This window comes from Moschus berezovskii, chromosome 13, assembly GCF_049115385.1.
Source record: "Moschus berezovskii isolate FMDL1 chromosome 13, NW_MosBer_1.0, whole genome shotgun sequence".
Taxonomy (NCBI): Eukaryota; Metazoa; Chordata; class Mammalia; order Artiodactyla; family Moschidae; genus Moschus; species Moschus berezovskii.
The window spans coordinates 57,969,356-57,992,002 of record NC_142472.1 but is presented as its reverse complement, the minus strand read 5'-3'; the positions used below and the strand labels follow the sequence as shown (position 1 = coordinate 57,992,002).

The window sequence follows — 22,647 nt, the reverse complement described above, 5'->3', positions numbered from 1 at the left end:
GTAGTGAGAAAACCTTTCTTCTCCACAAACCAGTCAGGTCTCTGAGACACCGTGTAAGGAGGTAGCACCAGCCCCTACCTGAACTTTCTGTATGTTAAATTCTATATTGAACTGAGATAAGAGAAGCAGAAGATATTAAGAAGAGGTGGCAACAATACACAGAAGAACTGTACAAAAAAGATCTTCATGACCCAGATAATCACAATGGTGTGATCACTCAGCTAGAGCCAGACATCCTGGAATGCGAAGTCAAGTGGGCCTTAGGAAGCAAAACTATGACCAAAGCTAGTGGAGGTGATGGAATTCCTTTTGAGCTATTTCAAATCCTGAAAGATGATGCTGTGAAAGTGCTGCACTCAATATGCCAGCAAATTTGGGAAACTCAGCAGTGGCCACAGGACTGGAAAAGGTCAGTTTTCATTCCAATCCCAAAGAAAGGCAATGCCAAAGAATGCTCAAACTACCACACAATTGCACTCATCTCACACGCTAGCAAAGTAATGCCCCAAATTCTCCAAGCCAGGCTTCAGCAATACGTGAACCGTGAACTTCCAGATGTTCAAGCTGGCTTTACAAAAGGCAGAGGAGCCAGCGATCAAATTGCCAACATCCGCTGGATCATGGAAAAAGCAAGAGAGTTCCAGAAAAACATCTATTTCTGCTTTATTGACTATGCCAAAGCCTTTGACTCTGTAGATCACAATAAACTGTGGAAAATTCTGAAGGAGACAGGAATACCAGACCACTTGACCTGCCTCTTGAGAAACCTGTATGCAGGTCAGGAAGCAACAGTTACAACTGGACATGGAACAACAGACTGGTTCCAAAAAGGAAAAGGAGTACGTCAAGGCTGTATATATTGTTACTCTGTTTATTTAACTTATATGCAGAGTACATCGTGAGAAATGCTGGGCTGGAGGAAGCACAAGCTGGAATCAAGATTGCCGGGAGAAATATCAATAACCTCAGATATGCAGGTTATATGACACCACCCTTATGGCAGAAAGTGAAGAGGAACTCAAAAGCCTCTTGATGAAAGTGAAAGAGGAGAGTGAAAAAGTTTACTTAACGCTCAACATTCAGAAAACAAAGATCATGGCATCTGGTCCCATCACTTCATGGCAAATAGATGGGGAAACAGTGGCTGACTATTTTTCTGGGCTCCAAAATCACTGCAGATGGTGACTGCAGCCATGAAATTAAAAGACGCTTACTCCTTGGAAGGAAAGTTATGACTAACCTAGACAGCATATTAAGAAGCAGAGACATTACTTTGTCCACAAAGGTCCGTCTAGTCAAGGCTATGGTTTTTCCAGTGGTCATGTACGAATGTGAGAGTTGGACTGTGACGAAAGCTGAGCGCCGAAGAATTGATGCTTTTAAACTGTGGTGTTGGAGAAGACTCTTGAGAGTCCCTTGGACTGCAAGGAGATCCAACCAGTCTATCCTAAAGGAAATCAGTCCTGAATATTTATTGGAAGGACTGATGTTGAAGCTGAAACTCCCAATACTTTGGCCACATGATGCGAAGAGCTGACTCACTGGAAAAGACCCTGAAGCTGGTAAAGATTGAGGGTAGGAGGAGAAGGGGACGACAGAGGATGAGAAGGTTGGATGGCATCACCAACTCAATGGACATGGGTTTGGGTAGACTCTGGCAGTTGGTGATGAACAGGGAGGCTTGGTGTGCTGCGGTTCATGGGGTCGCAAAGAGTCGGACATGACTGAGCGACTGAACTGAACTATGAGAACTGAACGGAAAGCTAAAACATTCCTTGAAAGAACCATAAAATCAGAAAAACATGGGATCACTCACAGTTTTCTTGACTTTGATCTATTATTAGTTGGATTCCTTTCCCATCATGCATCCGATTGTTTCTGCTTCCTGAATTCCATTTATAAGTGACCCTTTGGACTAGAGGAGCAGATAGGGCCCCCTGCTCTGCAGGTGCTACTGGTTTGACCATGGCTAATACTTTGGGTTTCCAGAGCGATGTTCTCTGCCAAGTCTTGGAACTCCCAGAGGTTGGTAGCTCTAATAGACAGTGAAAGTCATGCTTGCCTCCTGCCCGCATCTGCTACCTGCTCATTAGGCAGGAAATCTTCCTGCTCCTCCACTGTGACATTAGGGGGGTTGTAAACAGTGCCTACTAGGGTCTGCCACATACACGGATGCCAGCAGATGCAATTCAGCAGAGAGGAGACTTCATTAGAATTTTCATCTGCGGTTTTAAAGTGATGGCACTCTTCCAAAAGACCGACCCCAAAACAGCAGCCCATCTCCTGACCCCTCCCTTACCTGGTCGTCAGAAACTCAATGAGCTTGTTTGCCTTCTCATCTGAGTCGGCAGCCGCGTCCGCATCTTCTACCTCCTGGGTCATCTGTGGGAGGTTCCCACTGCTGCCTCCCAGACTGATGCTGGATGAAGTGGAGCTGGAGCTGAGCCCTGAGTCTGGCACCGGGGACGACTGGTCCTCTCTCAGGAAGTCGAAGCCACCTGGTGGGAGACAAGGTCCAGGTGGAAAGTTCAGGCTATGCACTGAATGAGGTCGGGAGGTGCGCATCAGGAAGTGTGAAGTTATTTAAATTTTTCAGAAAAAAAAAAACACCACTTGATTTTTGGCTATGGCTCTGATTAAACGAGACTGGAGCTCTTTCTTTGCTTGTGGAATAGCTGCACTGCCGTGTAAACCAGTGTGATTTGGTAGTAGATGGTGCTCTGCTATTTTCTACTTTGCGGTCTTTTTTTCCCTTTTCTCCCCCAAGATACCACCTTTTATTTATCAGACTGGTAAAGACGAAAAAGTTTAGTAACAGTCAGTGTGCAATCAGTTCAGTTCAGTTCAGTCGCTCAGTCGTGTCCGACTCTCCGCGACCCCATGAATCACAGCACGCCAGGCCTCCCTGTCCATCACCAACTCCCGGAGTACACTCAAACTCATGTCCACAGAGTCAGTGATGCCATCCAGCCATCTCATTCTCTGTCGTCCCCTTCTCCTCCCGCCCCCAACCTTTCCCAGCATCAGTCTTTTCCAGTGAGTCAACTCGTCGCATGAGGTGGCCAAAGTATTGCAGTTTCAGCTTTAGCATCAGTCCCTCCAATGAACATCCAGGATTGATCTCCTTTAGAATGGACTGGTTGGATCTCCTTGCAGTATAAGGGACTCTCAAGAGTCTTCTCCAACACCACAGTTCAAAAGCATCGATTCTTCGGCGATCAGCTTTCTTCACAGTCCAACTCTCACATCCATACATGACCACGGGAAAAACCATTGCCTTGACTAGACGGACCTTGGTTGGCAAAGTAATGTCTCTGCTTTTTAATATACTATCAAGGTTGGTCATAACTTTCCTTCCAAGGAGCAAGCGTCTTTTAATTTCATGGCTGCAATCAGCATCTGCAGTGATTCTGGAGCCCAAAAAAACAAAGTCTGACACTGTTTCCACTGTTTCCCCATCTATTTCCCATGAAGTGATGGGACCAGATGCCATGATCTTTGTTTTCTGAATGTTGAGCTTCAAGCCAACCTTTTCACTCTCCTCTTTCACTTTCATCAAGAGGCCTTTGAGTTCCTCTTCACTTTCTGCCATAAGGGTGGTATCATCTGCATATCTGAGGTTATTGATATTTCTCCCGGCAATCTTGATTCCAGCTTGTGCTTCTTCCAGCCCAGCGTTCCTCATGATGTACTCTGCATAGAAGTTAAATAAGCAAGGTGACAATATACAACCTTGACGTACACCTTTTCCTATTTGGAACCAGTCTGTTGTTCCATGTCCAGTTGTAACTGTTGCTTCCTGACCTGCATACAGGTTTCTCAAGAGGCAGGTCAGGTGGTCTGGGATTCCCATCTCTTTCAGAATGTTCAATACACACTCTTAAATACTGCGTGTTTAAATTAGTGCAACAATCTTGGAGAACAATTTGCAATATCAATAAAAAAATTAAAGACATCTATCTTTTGTTCGACCCAATAACTACAAACTAAGAAATGTATCCTGGAGATACACTGATTAAAAGTACATCAAGGTATCCGAGCCTAGGGGCTCATGGAGGCATTTTGCATATTGGCCAAGAAGCAAAGCAGACACCAAGCAGAACAATTTCTCCAGGTATGGATAAGAAACATGAGTTAAGACGTGTTGTTCAATGGACACTATGCAGGACATAAAAAGAATGGCATGGAACCATTTGTGCTAAGATACAAAGATCTTCAAAATACCAAGTCTTCTGATTAAGCTCACTTAATCAGTCTTTTTCTAACAGACTTACCAAATCATTTGATGCTCTGGTGTTTTAAGTGATGCTTTCTGCAAAAGAAGTGAGTGCCTGTGTCTGTGTGTGCATACCTTCACACACCCACTGACTGACGAACAGCTCTGTTACACATTTGTACCTAACTGTGCTGTAGGTAAATTATTCTTGGGTAACGACTGAGCAACTGAACTGAACTGAATAGGTGATTTAACTACATGACATGATACGATTTTTGAGGATAACAGCGATAAGTAGGTTATACACAATGTTTTGCATACATGTGCCCAGAACTCTGAATGTGTACATTAATTTAATGTAACTCTGTCTCAAGGTGCACAGGGAGATGTCTGGCACCTTGGTGACGCCTGGTCTCAAAATGCTGGAGGTGGTCACTGTTCTGCACATTCTCCTCCATGGGTGTTCCAGACTCATGCTCTCTCGGTCAACGGATATTAATTTTTTTGATAACATATTTAATGACGATAGCAATCACAGTAATAATTTTAAAAGTATATTTGGAAATATTTACTAAGGAAGAAGGATTTAACATCAAGTAAAATAGTGCATGTTTATTGTGCATAATGGTGCATATTTTATCCCTTAGAAAGCTAAGGCAAGGGTAAAAGACATTGATGTGGGCTCCAGGGACACCCCCCCAGGTACCCTCAGACTTGTGACTCTGTCTCAGCCTCTCTGCTCCTCCTCCTTGTGTTACCTGTGTAGAGATACTCGGGCTGATAAGCTGGCTGAACTGTTAGAGTCTTGGCTTCGCCCATCTCTCGCGTCTGCAGGAGCACAGAAGCAATGGCATGGAAATTGCTGTTGCAAGAGAGGGCAATCAGGAGGTGAAGAAGCAATTTTTTGCTGTGTTCAAAGACTTCGGGCCGGTAATGGTCCAAACCTGGAACAAAACGATGCAATCTCTTACTATAAACAAACCTTCAGCTCATCTAGATTCTAGGGATGGCAAAGATTCCAAGATGCCCGGGAGGAACACGTCAGAGGAATGCTTAGTTTCCTTTGTTAGTTTGTTACCGACATAAAGAAATCAGGCTTAGGAAAAATCAAATGTTTTCTTCCTTAAAAAATGTTCTTATGAAATGCTGACAGATGGACTTTTCTTGACCTCTCTGTAGCATCTGACATGTTTAGCATTCCTCTTTCCTGAGATGTTCTCTTCCCTGTTACTAAAGGTTGCTAACTTTCTCTCTCTCTCTGAGTCTCCCTGCCTGGCTGATTCCTCTTTCCAATTTTTTTTTTTTTGCTCTGCAATTTGGGTATTTTAAAATCTCAGTGCTTAGCCGACCCTGTTCTATATTCTTTCTCTCTATGCACCGACTGTGTCTTGAGGCTTTAAATTTATCATGCAGAACCGAAGCCCCTAAAAGAAGTCCAGCTTGTTCTGAGTATCTCTATAGAAGTACCATGGATGAGGTACCATTCTATATTATGGTGCCAGGACAATTTTACACGATGACTGATCAACTGGAATTTTAGAGATGTCACAGAAAGGACAGTGAAAAACGGAAGATATTAGGTATTTCAGAAAAGCAGGATAGCCACGTAAGAGGACAGCTCCCTGGGATGACTTGTGTCGGTTTCGGACTCTAGTGGGCAGAATTCCTCTGGGCCCCAGGCTTACCTAAGAAGACGGCATGGAGCAGCAGCGGGAGGTGAAGAGCCCAGTCCTCTCTGACACTGTGGTCCACCACCATCTCAGTCATAAAGATGGCAGCGACATTGCACCTAATCAATGAAAATGATGACGTCAACGCCATGTCCGAAGACGGAGACAGACACCATCACGTCCAACTCCTCAGCCCTGAAGTGTCAGGTGAGACCCTGATTCCAGGGGAATGGGGTGTAACTTCGGATACAACACAGAGCGTCATGAGGAGAAGAAACTTCACTTGAGCTACTTCACATAATGGGGACTCCACAAGTCACTTGAAAATAAGGGCTGAGGGATGAAGAGACTCGGAAGACGAGGGTTCTTTCTTTTAGCTGCTCACAGTCGAAAAGGTGTAACAGAATGAATGAACCGAGGGCACATCAAGGAAAACTTCAAAGGGCTGCAAGGCAGCTTTGCACATTGGTTAACGTTCGACCAGAGTCAGTCAGTATGCTCAGGGCTGCAGTTCAAGTCGCTTGTGTTCCCTCTGGTTTCAAATATCATTTCAACTGATGGGACCTGGAACAGGGTTCTCTTTTCATAGGAAGAAAAATCCAGTCGGAGCTAAGCGACCACTCCCCTCTATCTGCGCGTGCTACTCACCTGTGGAGTGGCCCCCGGGGGGTGACGGTCTCTGGAAGGTAGTCCACCAGGGGGGCCCAGCACCCTCCTGTGCAAGGCATGGGTAGGGGCTGCGGCTGTTTGGTCTCTGTGATGGTCAGGAGCCAGCCGGCGTAGGGGGAAATTGGGTCATCTGTAGTGTGAGAAAGACAAATGTGCTTCATTTGCAGGGAGAGAAGCTGCTTGTTTTCCCAACTTGCCTTTTTAGAGAGCAACTTACAAATCTGTGCTTGTAAAAATAACTTCCTAACCATTCCATTTGGTGAGTATGAAATTATATGATCTAACCATTCCATTTGGTGAGTATGAAATTATATGATCAAATGGGCTGGAATTACTTAAGTTTCTTTCATTCCTTTATTTCTTGGATATCTAATTTATAGTTATTCACTATAGAGCGACTGAAAACGTAGATACACAAGAAGAAAAACCCTATATCATCTGAATTCCCATCACTGTGACAACTCACTCCTTCTCTTGTCTCCTTCATCTCAGTAAAATGTGATTTCTTATTTTCAGTTCACTCAGGACGGGAGCCTGGGAATCCTCCCTGAGTTCTCACTTATATATATATATATATTTTAATTTATTTTTTAATTGAAGGATAATTGCTTTACAGAATTATGTTGGCTTCTGCCAAACATCAACATGAATCAGCCATAGTTGCTTATATTTCTAATAACCATGATGACGGTGGTAGTGACAGTAATAATAAAAATAATAACGTCAGAACTAACAGAGAGACAGCTTGGACTTCCCTGGTGGCTCAGTGATAAAGAATCTGCCTGCCAATGCAGGAGATGTGGGTTTGATCCCTGGGTTGGGAAGACCCTCTGGAGAAGGAACGGCAGCCCACTCCGGTATCCTTTCCTGGAGAATCCCATGGATAGAGGGGCCTGGTGGGCTACAGTCCACGGCGTTGCCCAAGAGTCAGACATGACTGAGCAACTAACAACAGAGAGGGCTCACTTCATGTCAGGCAATGGCCTATATATTTCATGTATTAATAACCCAATATAACCCAACGATAGGTACCTCTTATCCCAATTTTGTGGAGGGGACGCTGAGGTTAAGTAACTTGCCACCAGCCGCACGTTCAGCAAGCTCTCCCTCAAAACAAACCCAAGAGATGACCACTTCTCACCATCTCTGTCACTGCCATCCTGGGCTGAGCCCTCACCGTCTCGCACCGGAGGCAGAGCCTCCTACCGCCTCCCTGCCTCCACGCTTAACCCTCTGCAGTCTGTTCTCAGCAGAGCAGCCAGAGTCATCCTCCTTTTATTAAGATGTGTGTGTGTAGATTACTTTTAAGGTCTTTATTGAATTTGTTACAATATCACTTCTGTTTTATGTTTCGGGTTTTTTTTTTTGGCCTGGAGGCATGTGGGATCTTAGCTCCCCAATCAGGGACTGAACGCACACCCCGTGTACTGGAAAGCAAAGAATTAACCACTAGACCACCAGGGAAGTCCTCAGAGCCATCCTTTGAAAACAGAAGTCCATTCAGAGTCCCCTTCTCTGTGTACCACTGGCCAGCGGCTCCCCTTTACACACAAAATGAAATCTAGCATTCAATTCACACCAGGGCCTACAAGGCCTGACAAGACCTCCCTCCTGTTTCTTGGCTTATCTCCTATTTCTGTGCCCTCTGCTCACTGCACCCTAAACACCTTGCCTTTCTTTGCTGTTCTGTGACAATGCCAGATGCTGTCCACCAACTTTATAGACTAGGTCTGAATCTGTTTGCCTGTCCACTTTATCCAAGGTGGTATGATTTTTTTAAATTAAAAAATACTATAAAGAGGCTGCACCTTTCTTTTTAGATAAACCCAGACTAGGAAGTACTGGGCCATGAGGTCTCTCCTGATCCCTTCTCATTCTTCTTAGCCCTGCTCATATCCTCAGGAATTCAGGGAGAAAATAACTATCCCTGACATATATCATACAGCTGGTCATAAGGTTTGGAACTGAGCCTGCAAATCTTTGCTTCTCTCATGGCATAGACTGTACCCATCACTGGGTAGCTGGAACCAAAAATGCATTAGGCAGGATCCAGTAACCAAAGTTCTGAGGGTACTTGTGCCCTACTGGATGGACAGCTTCGTCTGGGATAGCTGAAGTCAATTCTGTTACTTGACAACTAGAAAAGGGTCTTAGCTTCTATTTTATGGACTTTCTATGATGAGGATCTGTTTGAGTAGCTTGATTTCCATTTTTCTTTGACTTGAGAAATTTAAGATTTGAGCTCTCAGCAACCCAGCTACTTACTCTGAACTTTAATTTCCCTGGTTAATATCAGTAATCACGTGAAGACTATTACTGACACATGACTCAATCAAATTCAAGTACTGTACCCAGTAAGATGCTGTTTATGCTGGTATGACAAATTTATAAACATTTCTGGGTAAAACAGAGGCCATGATGATAATACTAGACTACTCTTCCTGCCTTTTCATTCTGCCTTTTTTCCCCTTCATAAACACTTCTATTATTTTTTCTCTTTATCCTGAAAGCCAATGATCTGAGTTTATATAATGACATAGTCGCTCATTTTGTTATAATTACCCTCTGAAAGTCACTATTTTAAAATATATAAGGAATGTAAAGTTTCAATACCAAAGCGCTCTGAAGATGTATTTTCAAATTGATTATTACTTTGTTACAGTGTTTTTTACCGAATTCTGTGTCCTGCGCCCAGAACAAAGAGATGCACTTTGATGGAATCAACTGGTCGAAGTGCAACAATATTCCTAATGTAAAATCCAGTCATAGAATGTTATGCTTCATTATAGCATGCCTGTCACATTCTGGGGAAGTCAGGATTTGACTGCCTAATATTTCCATGACTCAATTTTTCTGTCCTCAAATTCTGTGTTACCAAATTCTGTGTTACTCCTTGTACAGCAAGGAGACTGTTCTTGAACCAACAACTCCATCCCTTGGGTACTGCTCTCCTCATCTGTAAAATCTGGTCCTGCCTAGAACTAATGGTCTGTGCTCTTGAAATGCAACTGTTTGGTGTCTGGAAGGCCAAGTACCCTGATTGGCATAGAAATGAGGGAAAAGGCATAAGCTTCCCCCCGCCCCAACTTCATACTGACTGTTCTAGAAAAAGGTTTTATAGGGACACGGTTAAAACTGGGACTTCCCAGGTGACCCTAGTGGTAAAGATCTTGCCTGCCAATGCAGAAGACGCAAGAGGTGTGCGTTCAATCCCTGGGTCAGGAAGATCCCTTGGAGGAGGGGATGGCGACCCACTCCAATATTCTTGCCTGGGAAATCCCATGGACAGAGGAGCTTGGCGGGCTACAGTCCATGGGGGTCACAAAGAGCCAGACATGACTGAGCACATGAGCACAGTTAAAACTTAACCTGAGTAGGGCAATACTACATTGATTTTAGACATTCCTTCCACTGATATTCTGAATGGTGCAGAACTGCCTATCTGTGCATTAAGAAGTCAAACTGAAATGTCGTGTCATTAGAACTACTGGGTTGGCCAAAAAGCTTATTCGGGATTTTCATGACATTGTACTGAAAAACCTGAACAAACTTTTTGGCCAACCTAAAACACTTACCTCTTACCATACTCTGCACATTTCCCACAAGAACAAAATAATTCAAAACAACTAGTACAAAAGCTCCGTGCGCCAACTAACAAAATGGACCTAACTCATGAGATATCATATTATGATTTCCACCCAAACAAGTAAGTTCCAGAAGATAGTTTACCAATTTCCTTACACAGCTAATATGTCACTGGGAATGTTCTCTGCTTCCAGAATTCCTGTAACTTGTGAACAAGTAACTGCGACCACTCCCTGACCAATAACTGTACAACCTGTCCAAGGCTTAAACAAAATCAATGAATGCATTGGTCTTTCCAGTTTTTCCAGCTTCCCAAGGTACACTGTGATTCCTGGGACAATCGTAGCTCCTAGTCTGGCAAGGTTTTCACTCAGTCCCTGAGAAATTAAATGTGAAAACAGATCTATCCTGGGTGAGCTGATTCACAAAGCTTAAAGGTTAAATCTACTCCCAAGACAGGCAGGAGAACTGAATGGAAACCCTTGTTTTCTAAAGAGACAATCTTGTACTAGCCTTTTGCCAAATGCATTACCCAGGAAAAGGGCCAAGAAGACAAAAATATGGTTTTAGGTAGTAGCTCAAAGTTTTCCTAATTCTAATTCATCTACTGTTTGGTTTGTTTTTACTTTGAAGAGACTGACTCTCTGCACCGTTGGATTAAATGGTTAATTATTTGTGGGCCTCTTTTTACTGATCAGAACAAGAATAATCAAAATACTCATTTTCCAGTCACTAACCATTTGCCCTCCATCTGAAACCCCTCAGGCTGTTAGTGCTTACTTTTATCCTCATCGTATGAGCCTCCTGAGCTGTTGCTGTATCTTGACTCCAGACGCGTATGGGCTCTGATGACGTTACTAAACCTGCCAATATAAGAACAGCCATCCTGAGATACTGACACACGTGTGCTGTGTGCTGAGACACAAAAATACTATTATTCAGTGGTTGATGATGCTTCTCCTAAAAGAATACTGTAAAGAGTGTACCCAACACATCCCTTTGTACTCAAGCAGGTCAGTGGTCATTCCTGCTCAGGAGCACAAGTTCAAACCTTGAAAAGAAAAACATTTTAAGACTAATATGTGTGACTCCCTAGAAAATTATAACATCTGCTTGGAAAGAAGACGGTCATGATACTGAATAACACGAATCCTTGATTTACATGGTAACCTGGCACATGGTAGAAATAATGGCTGAAAGATTGAATAAGTGAAATAAGACAGACCCAGAAATATACAAAAATAGTTTCATAACAAATTTTGAATTTTACGCGCTTTAATGTTTTCCTTAAAAGGTTTCTAGGAAAAGGTACTAGTGGAGGTGTAATACAACCAGAGGGCCTTTTTCTGTCTAGTCTTTCTGTGGCTTAAGAAGTAATCAAAAACAAACAAAAAAAGAGGTTGAAGGATAACTTTAAAAAGAGTATTTATTTATTTGGCTGCATCCAGTCTTAGCTCTTTCACTGCAGCACTTGGACTCTTTAGTTGTAGCACAAGGAGGGTCTGGAGCACGTGGGCTCAGTGGTTGCAGGACACGGGCTTAGTTGTTCCACAGCATGTGGATCTTAGTTCACTGACCAGGGACTGAACCCACGTCTCCTGCACTGCAAGGCAATTCTTAACCACTGGACCACCAGGGAAGTCCCTGAAATATAACAACTTCACGTGCATTATCTCGTTGAATCTCACTCACTCATCTTTAAGACACACACCATTTACTCTGCCAGTGAGGAAACAGACCGAGGCGAAACAACTTGCCCAGTGCCAGCCAAGGGAGGTGACAGTGGGGACACTTTGAAGGCTGTGCTGCCTCTGAGAGGGGGGACACGTGACCTCGGGCTGAGTTCTTGCTCCCGAGCTCGGACACTGGGCAAGTTCTTTATCTCCTTGGGGACCCCATTTCCACATCTGCCTAAACGGAATAATAACAACAACACTTCAACATTTATTTTGTTGGGGGGCTGTTGTAGGAATCAAAAGGAAGGATGTGAGAAAGTTTCCCAAACTAGGAGATGCCGTCTAACTATAGAGTATTAATTATTATACTCTTGAATTTCTAGAATGCCCTTTCAGGGCACCAGACTTACAAATCAATAACGTCTTTATCACCCAAAGATCTACAGTCAGGCAAGGGTGTGGTTGAGGGGAAATGAGGGTGAAATGGTACGTCTATTTATTTACTTTACATAAAATGATACAAAGCATGGTTTGTCTATATTACTGACTAGGTTTTCTGTCGTAATTGATATTAGACCAATATTCTTATTTCCCTCTGAAAGTGGGAAAGTGCAGGGTCCCAGCTGTCCTCATCAATGTAGGGAGAAAGAGGGAAATTTCAGGAAAAAGTGCCATTTCAGGATATGCCATTAAAATGCTACCTTGTCCCAGGTGTATAATCTCAGAACACGGCAACAGTGGTGTGACTCTGCTGAATTCAGAAGTGTATCAACTATAAAGCCTTTGGTTTCATTCACTCTGTAGACATTTGCAGCAGCTATTTTTTTTAAAGTCCTGACAATCTTTTCCCTAGTAACTTTGTATTTCAAACATTCTTCACCTTCACATCTTTTGGGCTATTACTTTGTGAATCCACAACTTCTTTTATCAGAAGATAAAAGACATCTGCTGAGTTTCATACAGATCAGACTGCTTAATTGTCTAAATCAGACTAGTCCTTAAACGAAATTGGAAAAGTGACCAACTTCTTACCTTCTGAAGAAGTTCTACAATCATATTTATGCTGATAAAGGCACAGATATAAACAGCACATGCAGAACCCTGACACCATTCAACAAGGAATAAAAACAGGGTGATGAAAGAATTCCACATCTGTAGATTCACACTGGGCAGAGATCTGCCTGCGACTCAAGAACGGTGATTTATGTTGGTTTTACAATCGTGTTCACGAAGGCTGGGGAGGGAAGAGCTATAGAATGGATGGCAAATCTTCTCTTTTCCTTTTAAGACAGATTTAAAGGACTTCTAGGAGGAGTTTATGAGGCCAAGATGAAGGGGAGGAGAAAGCCCCTTCCACACTTCTTATTCTGGAGAAGATCAAAACCATAGCACGGTGAAGTTGATGCTTGGCAAAAACAAAAAGTAAAAACTGACTCCCAAGAGTAAAATCTGTTCCTTTGCTTTCCTGGTTAAAGAAACTAATTTTGGGTCTAGATCCTAGAATTTCAAGGATTAAGCAGACTGCATAGTCTTTTAATATAATAGTACATGTCTTAGAAATGTATCATAAAAATACCTCTGCTAAGACTGGGCTTCCCAGGTGGCTCGGGGGTAAAGAACCTCCCTGCAATGCAGGAGATGCAGTAAATATGGGTTAAATTTCTGGGTGGGGACGATCCCCCAGAGGAGGACATGGCAACCCACTCCAGTATTTTTGCCTGGAGAATCCCATAGACAGAGGAGCCAGGTAGGCTATGGTCCATAGGTTGCAAAGAGTCAGACCCGACTGAAGCGACTGAGTAAGAGAAAAACTAGAAAGATGAAGTGTCTCCCTAAGTTTTCCCTTGCTGATTCTGCTCAAAATTAATACGTAAGCAACTTTCTGTGGATTACTAATCTCTATTCCTATATCAACACAGATCACCAGAAACTTATATAGCTAAAGTTTATTGCTTTTAGTTCCTATGAACAATCCTTTCATGGCTTTTATTTAGGGTTGATGTATTAAAAATACTTAAAGGGCATGTTTCTACATATTTTACAAACTGTTACTTTAATTAAAAATATGTATTCACATTATTATTTAACTGAAAAAACTACATGATAAATACTTCTTGGAGCTTAAAGGTACTTATTTAGTTGTTGTTTTTCAGTCGCTCAGTCATGTTCGACTCTTTGTGACCCCATGGACTGCCAGGCTTTCCTGTTCTTCACCATCTCCCAGAGCTTGCTCAAACTCATGTCCATTAAGTCAGTGATGCCCTCCAACCATCTCGTCCCTCTGTCATCCCCTTCTCCTTCTGCCCTCAATCCTTCCCAGCTGATGCATTGGGTCTTTTCCAGTGAGTCAGCTCTTTATATCAGGTGACCGAAGTACTGGAGCTTCAGCATCAGTCCTTCTAATGAATATTCAGGATTGATTTCTTTTAGGATGGACTGGTTTAATCTTCTTGCTGTCCAAGGGACTCTCAAGAATCTTCTTCAACATGACAGTTTAAAAGCATGGCTCAGATGGTAAAGAATCTGCCTGCAATGCAGGAGATCAGGGTTTAACCCCTGAGTTGGGAAGATCCCCTGGAGAAGGGAATGGCTACACATTCCAGCATTCTTGCTTGGAGAATTCCATGGAGAGAGGAGCCTGGTGGGCTACAGTCCATAACGTGGTGAAGAGCTGGACATGCGTGAGTGACTAACACACACACACACACACTTATTCTCTTACCGATTCCCTGTAGCTCAGATGGTAAAAGAATCTTCCCGCAATGCAGGAGACCTAGGTTTGATCCCTGGGTTGGGAAGATCCTCTGGAGAAGTAAATGGCAACCCACTACAGTATTCTTGCCTGGAGAATCCCATGGACAGAGGAGCCTGGTGGGCTACAGTCCACGGGGTTGCAAAGAGCCGGACACGACTGAGCAACTAACAATACAATACAATACTGGCTTTAATGGTTCTTTTATTATAAGCTATCTGAATTTTTTTTGTCCGTAGCTGTGGCATTATTAAATATTTCTGAATTACATCAAAGAACCACTAACTAGTTGTAAAGAACCTGGCATCAGGACAGCCACTTTGTACAAGTCCATGGCGCCCCCTGGAGCCCAACAATGCAATCAGGTGACTGGTATTCCCAGAAACTGAGTCACAGCGTAGCCAGATCATCAGTATTTCTGACCAATACCATCTCTGTAGACTCTATGTCTAGAAGGACTGAAAAGAACAGGGTAAATAACTGTCTTCTGTAATGGGGTCAGTAAGAGGGAGGGAGAAAGGGGCTGGAAGGTGTTTGGACAGCCTCTCTACCTCTAGGGCTGTGACGTTGCTCCAATTTTCATTTATATGCTGAATAAACGTTTTAAAAGATGATTACTATGTGCAGCACAGTAGGGTGATCATTATGGATAGAAATATGTCTAAGAGCCATATAATCTCCATTTTCTAAGAATGAAAAGGTAATGATTGAGACACAAACGTGTGTACAAGTACCCATAAATCAACATGACAAGGCTCACAGGGAGGAAGGTGATAAGTAGACTGCAAAGAAAAATAAAGATACATAGGCTGAGAGCACAGTCCACCATCAAAGAAAAGACAGACTATATTAGAGAAATAGTATAGGTGAAATATAGGGTTAACGTAACAATAGTATTCTGCGTGATAAAATATTCATATAGCTGTGATCATATATATAATCAATTAATCTACCTACAGGTAGATAAACATATATAGTCAGTATGAAGGAATTAGATATGCATGACTATGTAGGTAGCACTGGGCTTCCCAATGGCCAACAGGATACAGTGATAAAGCAGGAAAGCAGAAGATAGACAAGAAAGCCTCTTACAGATATGATCTGGTTGCAATGTTATAGTGATAACTGACTTCTTCATTTTAAAGGCCACCACTAAAAATCTAGGCAGGACACTCAGAACTCTGGTCCTAAACGGGCTTTGAAATGATATGATAACATATGGAAATACATCACCTTTCTACCCTTGGTATAATTAAGGTGAAAAACAGAGACTGCACAATGAATGATAAAGAAGGTTTTACTCCCACCAGAAGACAGAAATATGTGATTTTTTTTTCTTTTTACCATTAGGGAGTTTTCCAAAGAAGGTACCAGCAAATATAGATTAAAAAATCACATGTGGATTAATAATCTTGTACTGTCATTGATGTAGAGTATGAAAACCTTAATCTACTGAGAAAGAAAAACCTTAGCGAACTATAATGGAAAAGGTCTGTTATTCATGACCCAAGGAGTCAGTGCCTTTGATCTGAAGGGAAACTCAGAGGATGAGCATTTTGCCTTAAGGCAGTGAAGTTAGCCAGTAATCAGCATGTTGAGGAATTTGCTGTGGCTGACTTAGAGAAACAGTTAGAACTGGACATGCAACAACAGACTGGTTCCAAACAGGAAAAGGAGTACGTCAAGGTTGTATATTGTCACCCTGCTTATTTAACTTATATGCAAAGTACATCATGAGGAATGCTGGGCTGGAAGAAGCACAAGTTGGAATCAAGATTGCTGGGAGAAATATCAATAACCTCAGCTATGCAGATAACACCACCCTTATGGCAGAAAGTGAAGAGGAACTCAAAAGCCTCTTGATGAAAGTGAAAGAGGAGAGTGAAAAAGTTGGCTTGAAGCTCAACATTCAGAAACTAAGATCATGGCATCTGGTCCCATCACTTCATGGGAAATAGATGGGGAAACAGTGGAAACAGTGTCAGACTTTATTTTTTGGGACTCCAAAATCACTGCGGATGCTGACTGCTGCAATGAAATTAAAAGATGCTTACTCCTTGGAAGGAAAATTATGACTAACCTAGATAGCATATTAAAAAGCAGAGACATTACTTTGCCAACAAAGGTTAGTCTAGTCAAGGCTATGGTTTTTCCAGCAGTCATGTAAGGATGTGAGAGTTGGACTGTGAAGAAAGCTGATCGCTGAAGAATTGATACTTTTGAACTGTGGTGTTGGAGAAGACTCTTGAGAGTCCCTTGGACTGCAAGGAGATCCAACCAGTCCATCCTAAAGGAGATCAGTCCTGGGTGTTCATTGGAAGGACTGACGCTGAAGCTGAAACTCCAATACTTTGGCCACTTCATGCGACGAGTTGACTCGCTGGAAAAGACTCTGATGCTGGGAGGGATTGGGGGCAGGAGGAGAAGTGGATGACAGAGAATGAGACGGCTGGATGGCATCACTGACTTGATGGACATGAGTTTGAGTGAACTCTGGTAGTTGGTGATGGACAGGGAGGCTTGGCGTGCTGTGATTCATGGGGACACAGAGTCGGACACAACTAAGCAACTGAACTGAACTGACTGACTTAGAACTTTCAGAACTCCAGCCCTGGGTCAGATAACTTCCACCTGTAGCCCCTGATGGCTTCTCATGCACACGATGAAATCACAAAGCATCCAGGGGCTTTTAAAGCTAAATGAATTATTTTCATTATGTGATCCACTAAATTTTCTTCAGTATGAATCTGTATCTCATTTTTTTAAATTAATTTAAGTGAAAGGGCGCCCCATTACTTTTTACTAGAAAATACTTAGGCTTATAAATTTTAAACATCATGAGAATCATCTTAATCTTTATTTTCAAATTTAAGTCCTGTTTATCTCTTTTGTTTTGTCTCTCTGCTCTTCACATTCAACTGCAATAAACAGTGATCCAGATTGTGCTTACTTATGAATAGTTCCTGGGCAACGTGAAAGCAGAAATATGAACAAGAGAAATATTACTGTTAAAGAAGTAAGGGGAAGGACATCAAGGTTTCTTTTAGACAGTGTTCCTAGTTAACCAAGATGTGACAGAGTTAAAGGTAAAAGAAGAACGGTGATATTTCATAGAACTCATCTCAAGATAACTACTCTAAGGAATTATTCAAGAACCAGATTTGCAAATTTCACATGGCTATTCCCTCTAACTCCAGATGGACTGTGCCCACTAGCAGAATAAGGTGTGGTTGTTATTAAGCCCGGGGGTAAATAGGCTTCAGCCACTAGAACAACATCCCTTTTAATCTCTGCTCTGGCTTTGCTCAGGAAGAAATGGTTATCTTTAGAGATACACAGAGCAGTCTGAAAGTCAATCTGTGTTTCTAAAAAAGAAAGGATTTGTGTATGTGTATGAGTGTGTGAAATTTATGAAGCCCTGCAAATGTTACTAATGCTTTGCATAGACAATTGCTGAAAGTTAAGCTGCATGTTAAGCCAAATTTGTGCACCAACCTCTCATCAGATTCTTTCAGTATCTTGTTCTCCTCAGCATCTGGGAAACTGTCCTGGCCGGCAACCACTGTGTTGCTGCTGGAGGTGGTTCCTGTAGATGAGATTAAAGAACAGCTCAGAAAGAAATGCCTGTCATGGGGGTCAAGCTCAAGTCTTAAGTGATTCCAGGAAAGGATTTCCTGTAAAATCCCGTTTGAAAGATTCCTTGCATCTTCTGCATAATCTCAGACACTCTGAACAACCTTCCAAGCCCACACCACTGAAGCGAAGAATCCAAGACATCTATCGTAGTCAAACCAAATTCCTCAACTCTGATACAAAGTGAGGCTACAACATTTTTGAAACCCTCTCTTCCTGGCTACTTAGGTAATGCGCTGACTTATAGTGGGCAGTCCTGCTGTTAGTGGCTCTAGCATTTCTGGTTCTAGGAGTTATGAAATAAATGTTAGAACATTCCAAATGCCTAGAGCTTCTGATCCCCCAGGCACGGCTTCTCTGTGAGATCACTGCTCAGGCAGCAGGGTCTGGGGCACAAAGAGGGCATAAGAGACCAGGGTGTAAGAGGAGAGAGGTTTGGAGGCAATCATGGTGTTAAGGGCAGCAAAGGGAAGACAGCATCAAGGAGTTTGAGGAGGGTGGTATATATTTCATACAATGATGCTGAGAGGCCAACTGAAAAGTGGTAACACTGGTGGAGGGGGGCAGTTTAGTCAACCCTAGGAGAATATCAGCCAAGAGAATCCCATTAGATACAAGAAGGAGGGTCCAGAAGTGAGATTCCTTCATGACTACAGTGTCCACCGTAAGCTCAGCCTAAAATAAAAATGTATATTATCATATGTGAAATAGATCGCCAGTCCAGGTTCGATGCATGAGACAGGGCACTCAGGGCTGGTGCACTGGGATGACCCTGAGGGATGGGATGGGGAGGGAGGTGGGAGGGGAGTTCAGGATGGGGAACACATGTACACCCATGGCTGACTCATGTCAATGTATAGCAAAAACCACTACAATAGTGTAAAGTAATTAGCCTCCAATTAAAATAAATAAATTAATTAAAAAAACAACAACAACACTGTGGCATATGAGTCCTGGGCTCTCAATTGTTGGTTACCCTGACAAGACCACTTCATTAATCAGTAAGGTGCTAAGAATCTCTGCTATCCTTAAGCCTTCTCTTAAATGAATGTATTGGGTTGGCCAAAAAGGGTGGTATCGAAAAACCCAGACAAACTTTTTGGCTAACCCAATATATGTAGGAATAAGAACAAGCAGCAAGCACCTACTTATACCCCTTCAATGCTCTACGTGAAGGAAAACCCAGAGTTGTGGGACCAGGCATCCAACCAGCTGCCTGGCTCTTACCGGAGGCCGCCGCCGAGGCCTTGCTGCTGGCTGTGAAGCGGTAGAAGGGCGGGTTGTCACAGTGCTGGACGATGGGGTTCACCGGCTCCGTCTGCTGCAGCTCGAAGAGCAGCTCCTCCATGGTCTGAATAGTGTTGTTCCGGCACAGGTAGACAGCCACTTTCTTGATCTGAGATGAGAAACAGAACACAAGGGATATTTCCCAGACCAGCCCATGGGGACGCGAGGTTGTCGACAGCAGAGGTGGTAGCCTGTTCACTTTGATGACCGCAACACCTCCCAGAAGCGCTCACCGTCCTTCTCTCCTAGGACGAGCCAAGGGTCTGGATTACGGCAGCCCGGTGGGGGCAAGGAGGGGGAAGGATGGGACAGTTAGGGAGCTGGGATGGATATGTACACACTGCTATGCTTAAAATGGATCACCAACAAGGACCGACTGTAGAACACATGGAACTCTGCTCAGGCTTATGTGGCAGCCTGGATGGGAGGGGAGTCTTCATCTGGTGGAGACTGGATACCTGTATATGCACGGCTGAGTCCCTTCGCTGTTCACCTGAAACTATCACAATATTGTTAACTGGCTAAACCCCAATACAAAATACATTTTTTAAAAAAAAAGCCAATCTTCAACCTAAAGACAAAAAAAAAGTCACCTTTTCTCACATGTACATCTGATAGGAGTGGGTTGTTAAAAGTCTTACCTTCCCTCATGGCTGAGTTTACAAAAGCTACTTTTGGGATAACTTGTGGGCTAAAGATGACTTCTATCTAAACTTGAAACTTGCCATCTGGAGGCCTCCCTGGTAGTCTAATGGTTAAGCCTTCGCCTTCCAGTGGGTGCAGGGAACTAAGAACCCACATGCCTTAAGGCCAAAAATCCAAGACATAAAACAGAAGCGGCATTCTAACAAATTCAATCCAGACTTTAAAAATGGTCCACATAAAAAAAATCTTCCAAAAAAACAAAATAAACCTTACCATCTAAGGTCTTATCTTGAGAAAGTATTTTATTTATGCAAACCATGGGAGAAAAATTGCTAGCTGTGTTCATTTAAAAAGGAACTCAGTCTCCCATTACTCTCTTCAACCAGAGAAAGAGACAAGTTTGAGCTGTTTGCATGGTTTTAAGTTTTAAAAATAACTGGATTAAATCTCTGCATTACTGCAACCCTCAAGCCTGAGGCTCAGAAGCGGCAATGAGGCTTACATGGCCCAGAACAGCAGGGCAGGCAGACACAAAACCTCTCAGAAAAACAACCAGCACAGAGACACCAACTGTGCGAGGGTTTTCAAAATGCAGTCGTTTCACTGATCACCTCACCTTTAAATACAGACACGAAGGTGGGCACGTCAGTAGGATTTTTCTGTCACTTATTTCTCTCTTATATTACCTATCTTTGAAGAGATAAACTGGAATATTCTGCATAGTTATTGTTTTAAGAGCATCAGGATGTAAACACAGAACAATTTTTATTAGTAATAATATGTTACCTAGTTTCTCTTACATAACGGGTCTAATGTTTCCAGAAGACAGATTTAGGGAATTATGAGAAGAATGCTACTGTGCTGAGTCACTTCAGTCAGACCCCACTCTCTGGGACTGCATGGACTGCAGCCCACCAGGCTCCCCTGTCCCTGGGATTCTCCAGGCAACAATACTGGAGTGGCTTGCCATACCCTCCTCCTTCCCGACCCAGGGATAGAACCCGTGTCTCTTGCGTCTCTTGTATTGGCAGGCAGGTTCTTTACCCCTAGTGCCACCTGGGATGTGGACTCCTTAATCTCAAAGTTTCTGGGTCCTTCAAAGACTTACGGAGGGGATGACAGAGATGCCACGAGGACACTAGCTTGCAAGGCAGGGGGCAGAAGGGAACTTTTATGTACCATCTAGAAAGCTCACAGGAGATGAGCGTGACTGACGAAATCTGACATCTCTATTCTACTCATGCGATGATAACATTCTGACTTGCAATTGTGGATGGAACCAGTGACAGAATAAGGACCCAACCTTGGAGGGGCACTCACGTAGGGCAGGAGGAGCGTGTCGCTGCTGACCCCGCACAGGCTGATCAGGAACTGCAAGGTGATCCGCAGGTTGTTGCTCCATTTCTCGTTGTTGGCTAACGCATTCCAGGCATTTTCCATTTCCGGTCCAGGAACTTCATCCCCATACTGAAACCGACAAAATAAAACCCGGCCCGGGAGATGCGTGGGAAAAATTGTGAGGATGAAAAATGTCTGATGAAAAGTCATTTCAAGGGTCATGGTCATCTCAAAATCGTTAAGAAGAGGGAGAATGGCCATGCATCACAAAGATGCCACTTTTCACGAATTTATAATACACATGTCACTACTGCACAGTACTTATTCACATGATGATTCAAATGCTAGGATCATATAATAATGATGATAACTGGGATCACGATTACAACTGTGATAAAATACACATAATGAAGTGTCCCACTGTAATCACTTTTTAAGTGGGCCGTTCAGTGGCCTGAAGCACATTCACACTTGTGCAACCGTCCCCACCATCCACACCCTGTTCTTGAGATTGTTAATGGCAGGCACCACTTTCCCCGTGTTTGATTAACCCCGGGTCTCCTGGGAGGCGGGAGCCGTGAGGAAGGTGCAGCTCCTCAGCACTTACCTTGGCCGTCATGTACATGAGGTTGTTCAGCACCAGGGACGTCGCCTCTGGGGAGCCCCAGCCACTGCCTTTCAGCCCCTGAGAAGCCGTCACCTCCCCCTCGCGGTCCTTGGCATCGTCCTCGGGGCTGCTGGGGCTGGACCCTGGGAGGAGCAGCCTGCTGTCCACCAGCTCGATGTTGTGCAGCCAGGGCAGCAGGTAGGTGAGCATGATCTGACGCCCGTTGGGATGTGTTGTGGGGAAGCGCTGGCTGACCTCTGCAGGGAACGGCAGAGACCGCGAGCCACGTCATCTCATCAGACTGAACCAAAAGGTGAACAGCTAGTGGAAGTAGTACGTTAGAGCGGACAAAACAGGACTCAGAAGGACATATGCCCAGATCCCAGTCTGTCCACATACCAGCTGCATGAGACTCTGGGTTAGTTACTGAAGTTCTCTGTTCCTCAGTTTCCTTATCTGTAAAACGGGCCAATCAGGTCCCACACTAGTTGATTGTGAAGATTAAAAGACACAATATGCCTGTCATCCAGCAGGCTCTTCATAAACAACAGTTAGGATTATTATGGGTT

At 43.4% G+C, this 22,647-nt stretch overlaps 1 protein-coding gene across 7 annotated transcripts in view; it reads right to left on the bottom strand.

Annotated features, from left to right (window-relative positions):
* The window catches only part of FRY (FRY microtubule binding protein), a 438,131-nt gene that overhangs the window by 53,893 nt on the left and 361,591 nt on the right, over window positions 1-22,647 (bottom strand). For all 7 annotated transcript variants that reach the window (XM_055426288.2, XM_055426285.2, XM_055426286.2 and 4 more), the window contains 9 exons: window positions 22,079-22,335; window positions 21,454-21,600; window positions 19,429-19,597; window positions 18,064-18,154; window positions 10,921-11,003; window positions 6,535-6,685; window positions 5,902-6,005; window positions 4,975-5,160; window positions 2,300-2,498 (listed from right to left, as the gene is read on the bottom strand). In XM_055426288.2, coding sequence (XP_055282263.2) covers window positions 2,300-2,498; window positions 4,975-5,160; window positions 5,902-6,005; window positions 6,535-6,685; window positions 10,921-11,003; window positions 18,064-18,154; window positions 19,429-19,597; window positions 21,454-21,600; window positions 22,079-22,335 — 1,387 coding nt within the window. The remainder of the gene's footprint in view (window positions 1-2,299; window positions 2,499-4,974; window positions 5,161-5,901; window positions 6,006-6,534; window positions 6,686-10,920; window positions 11,004-18,063; window positions 18,155-19,428; window positions 19,598-21,453; window positions 21,601-22,078; window positions 22,336-22,647) is intronic.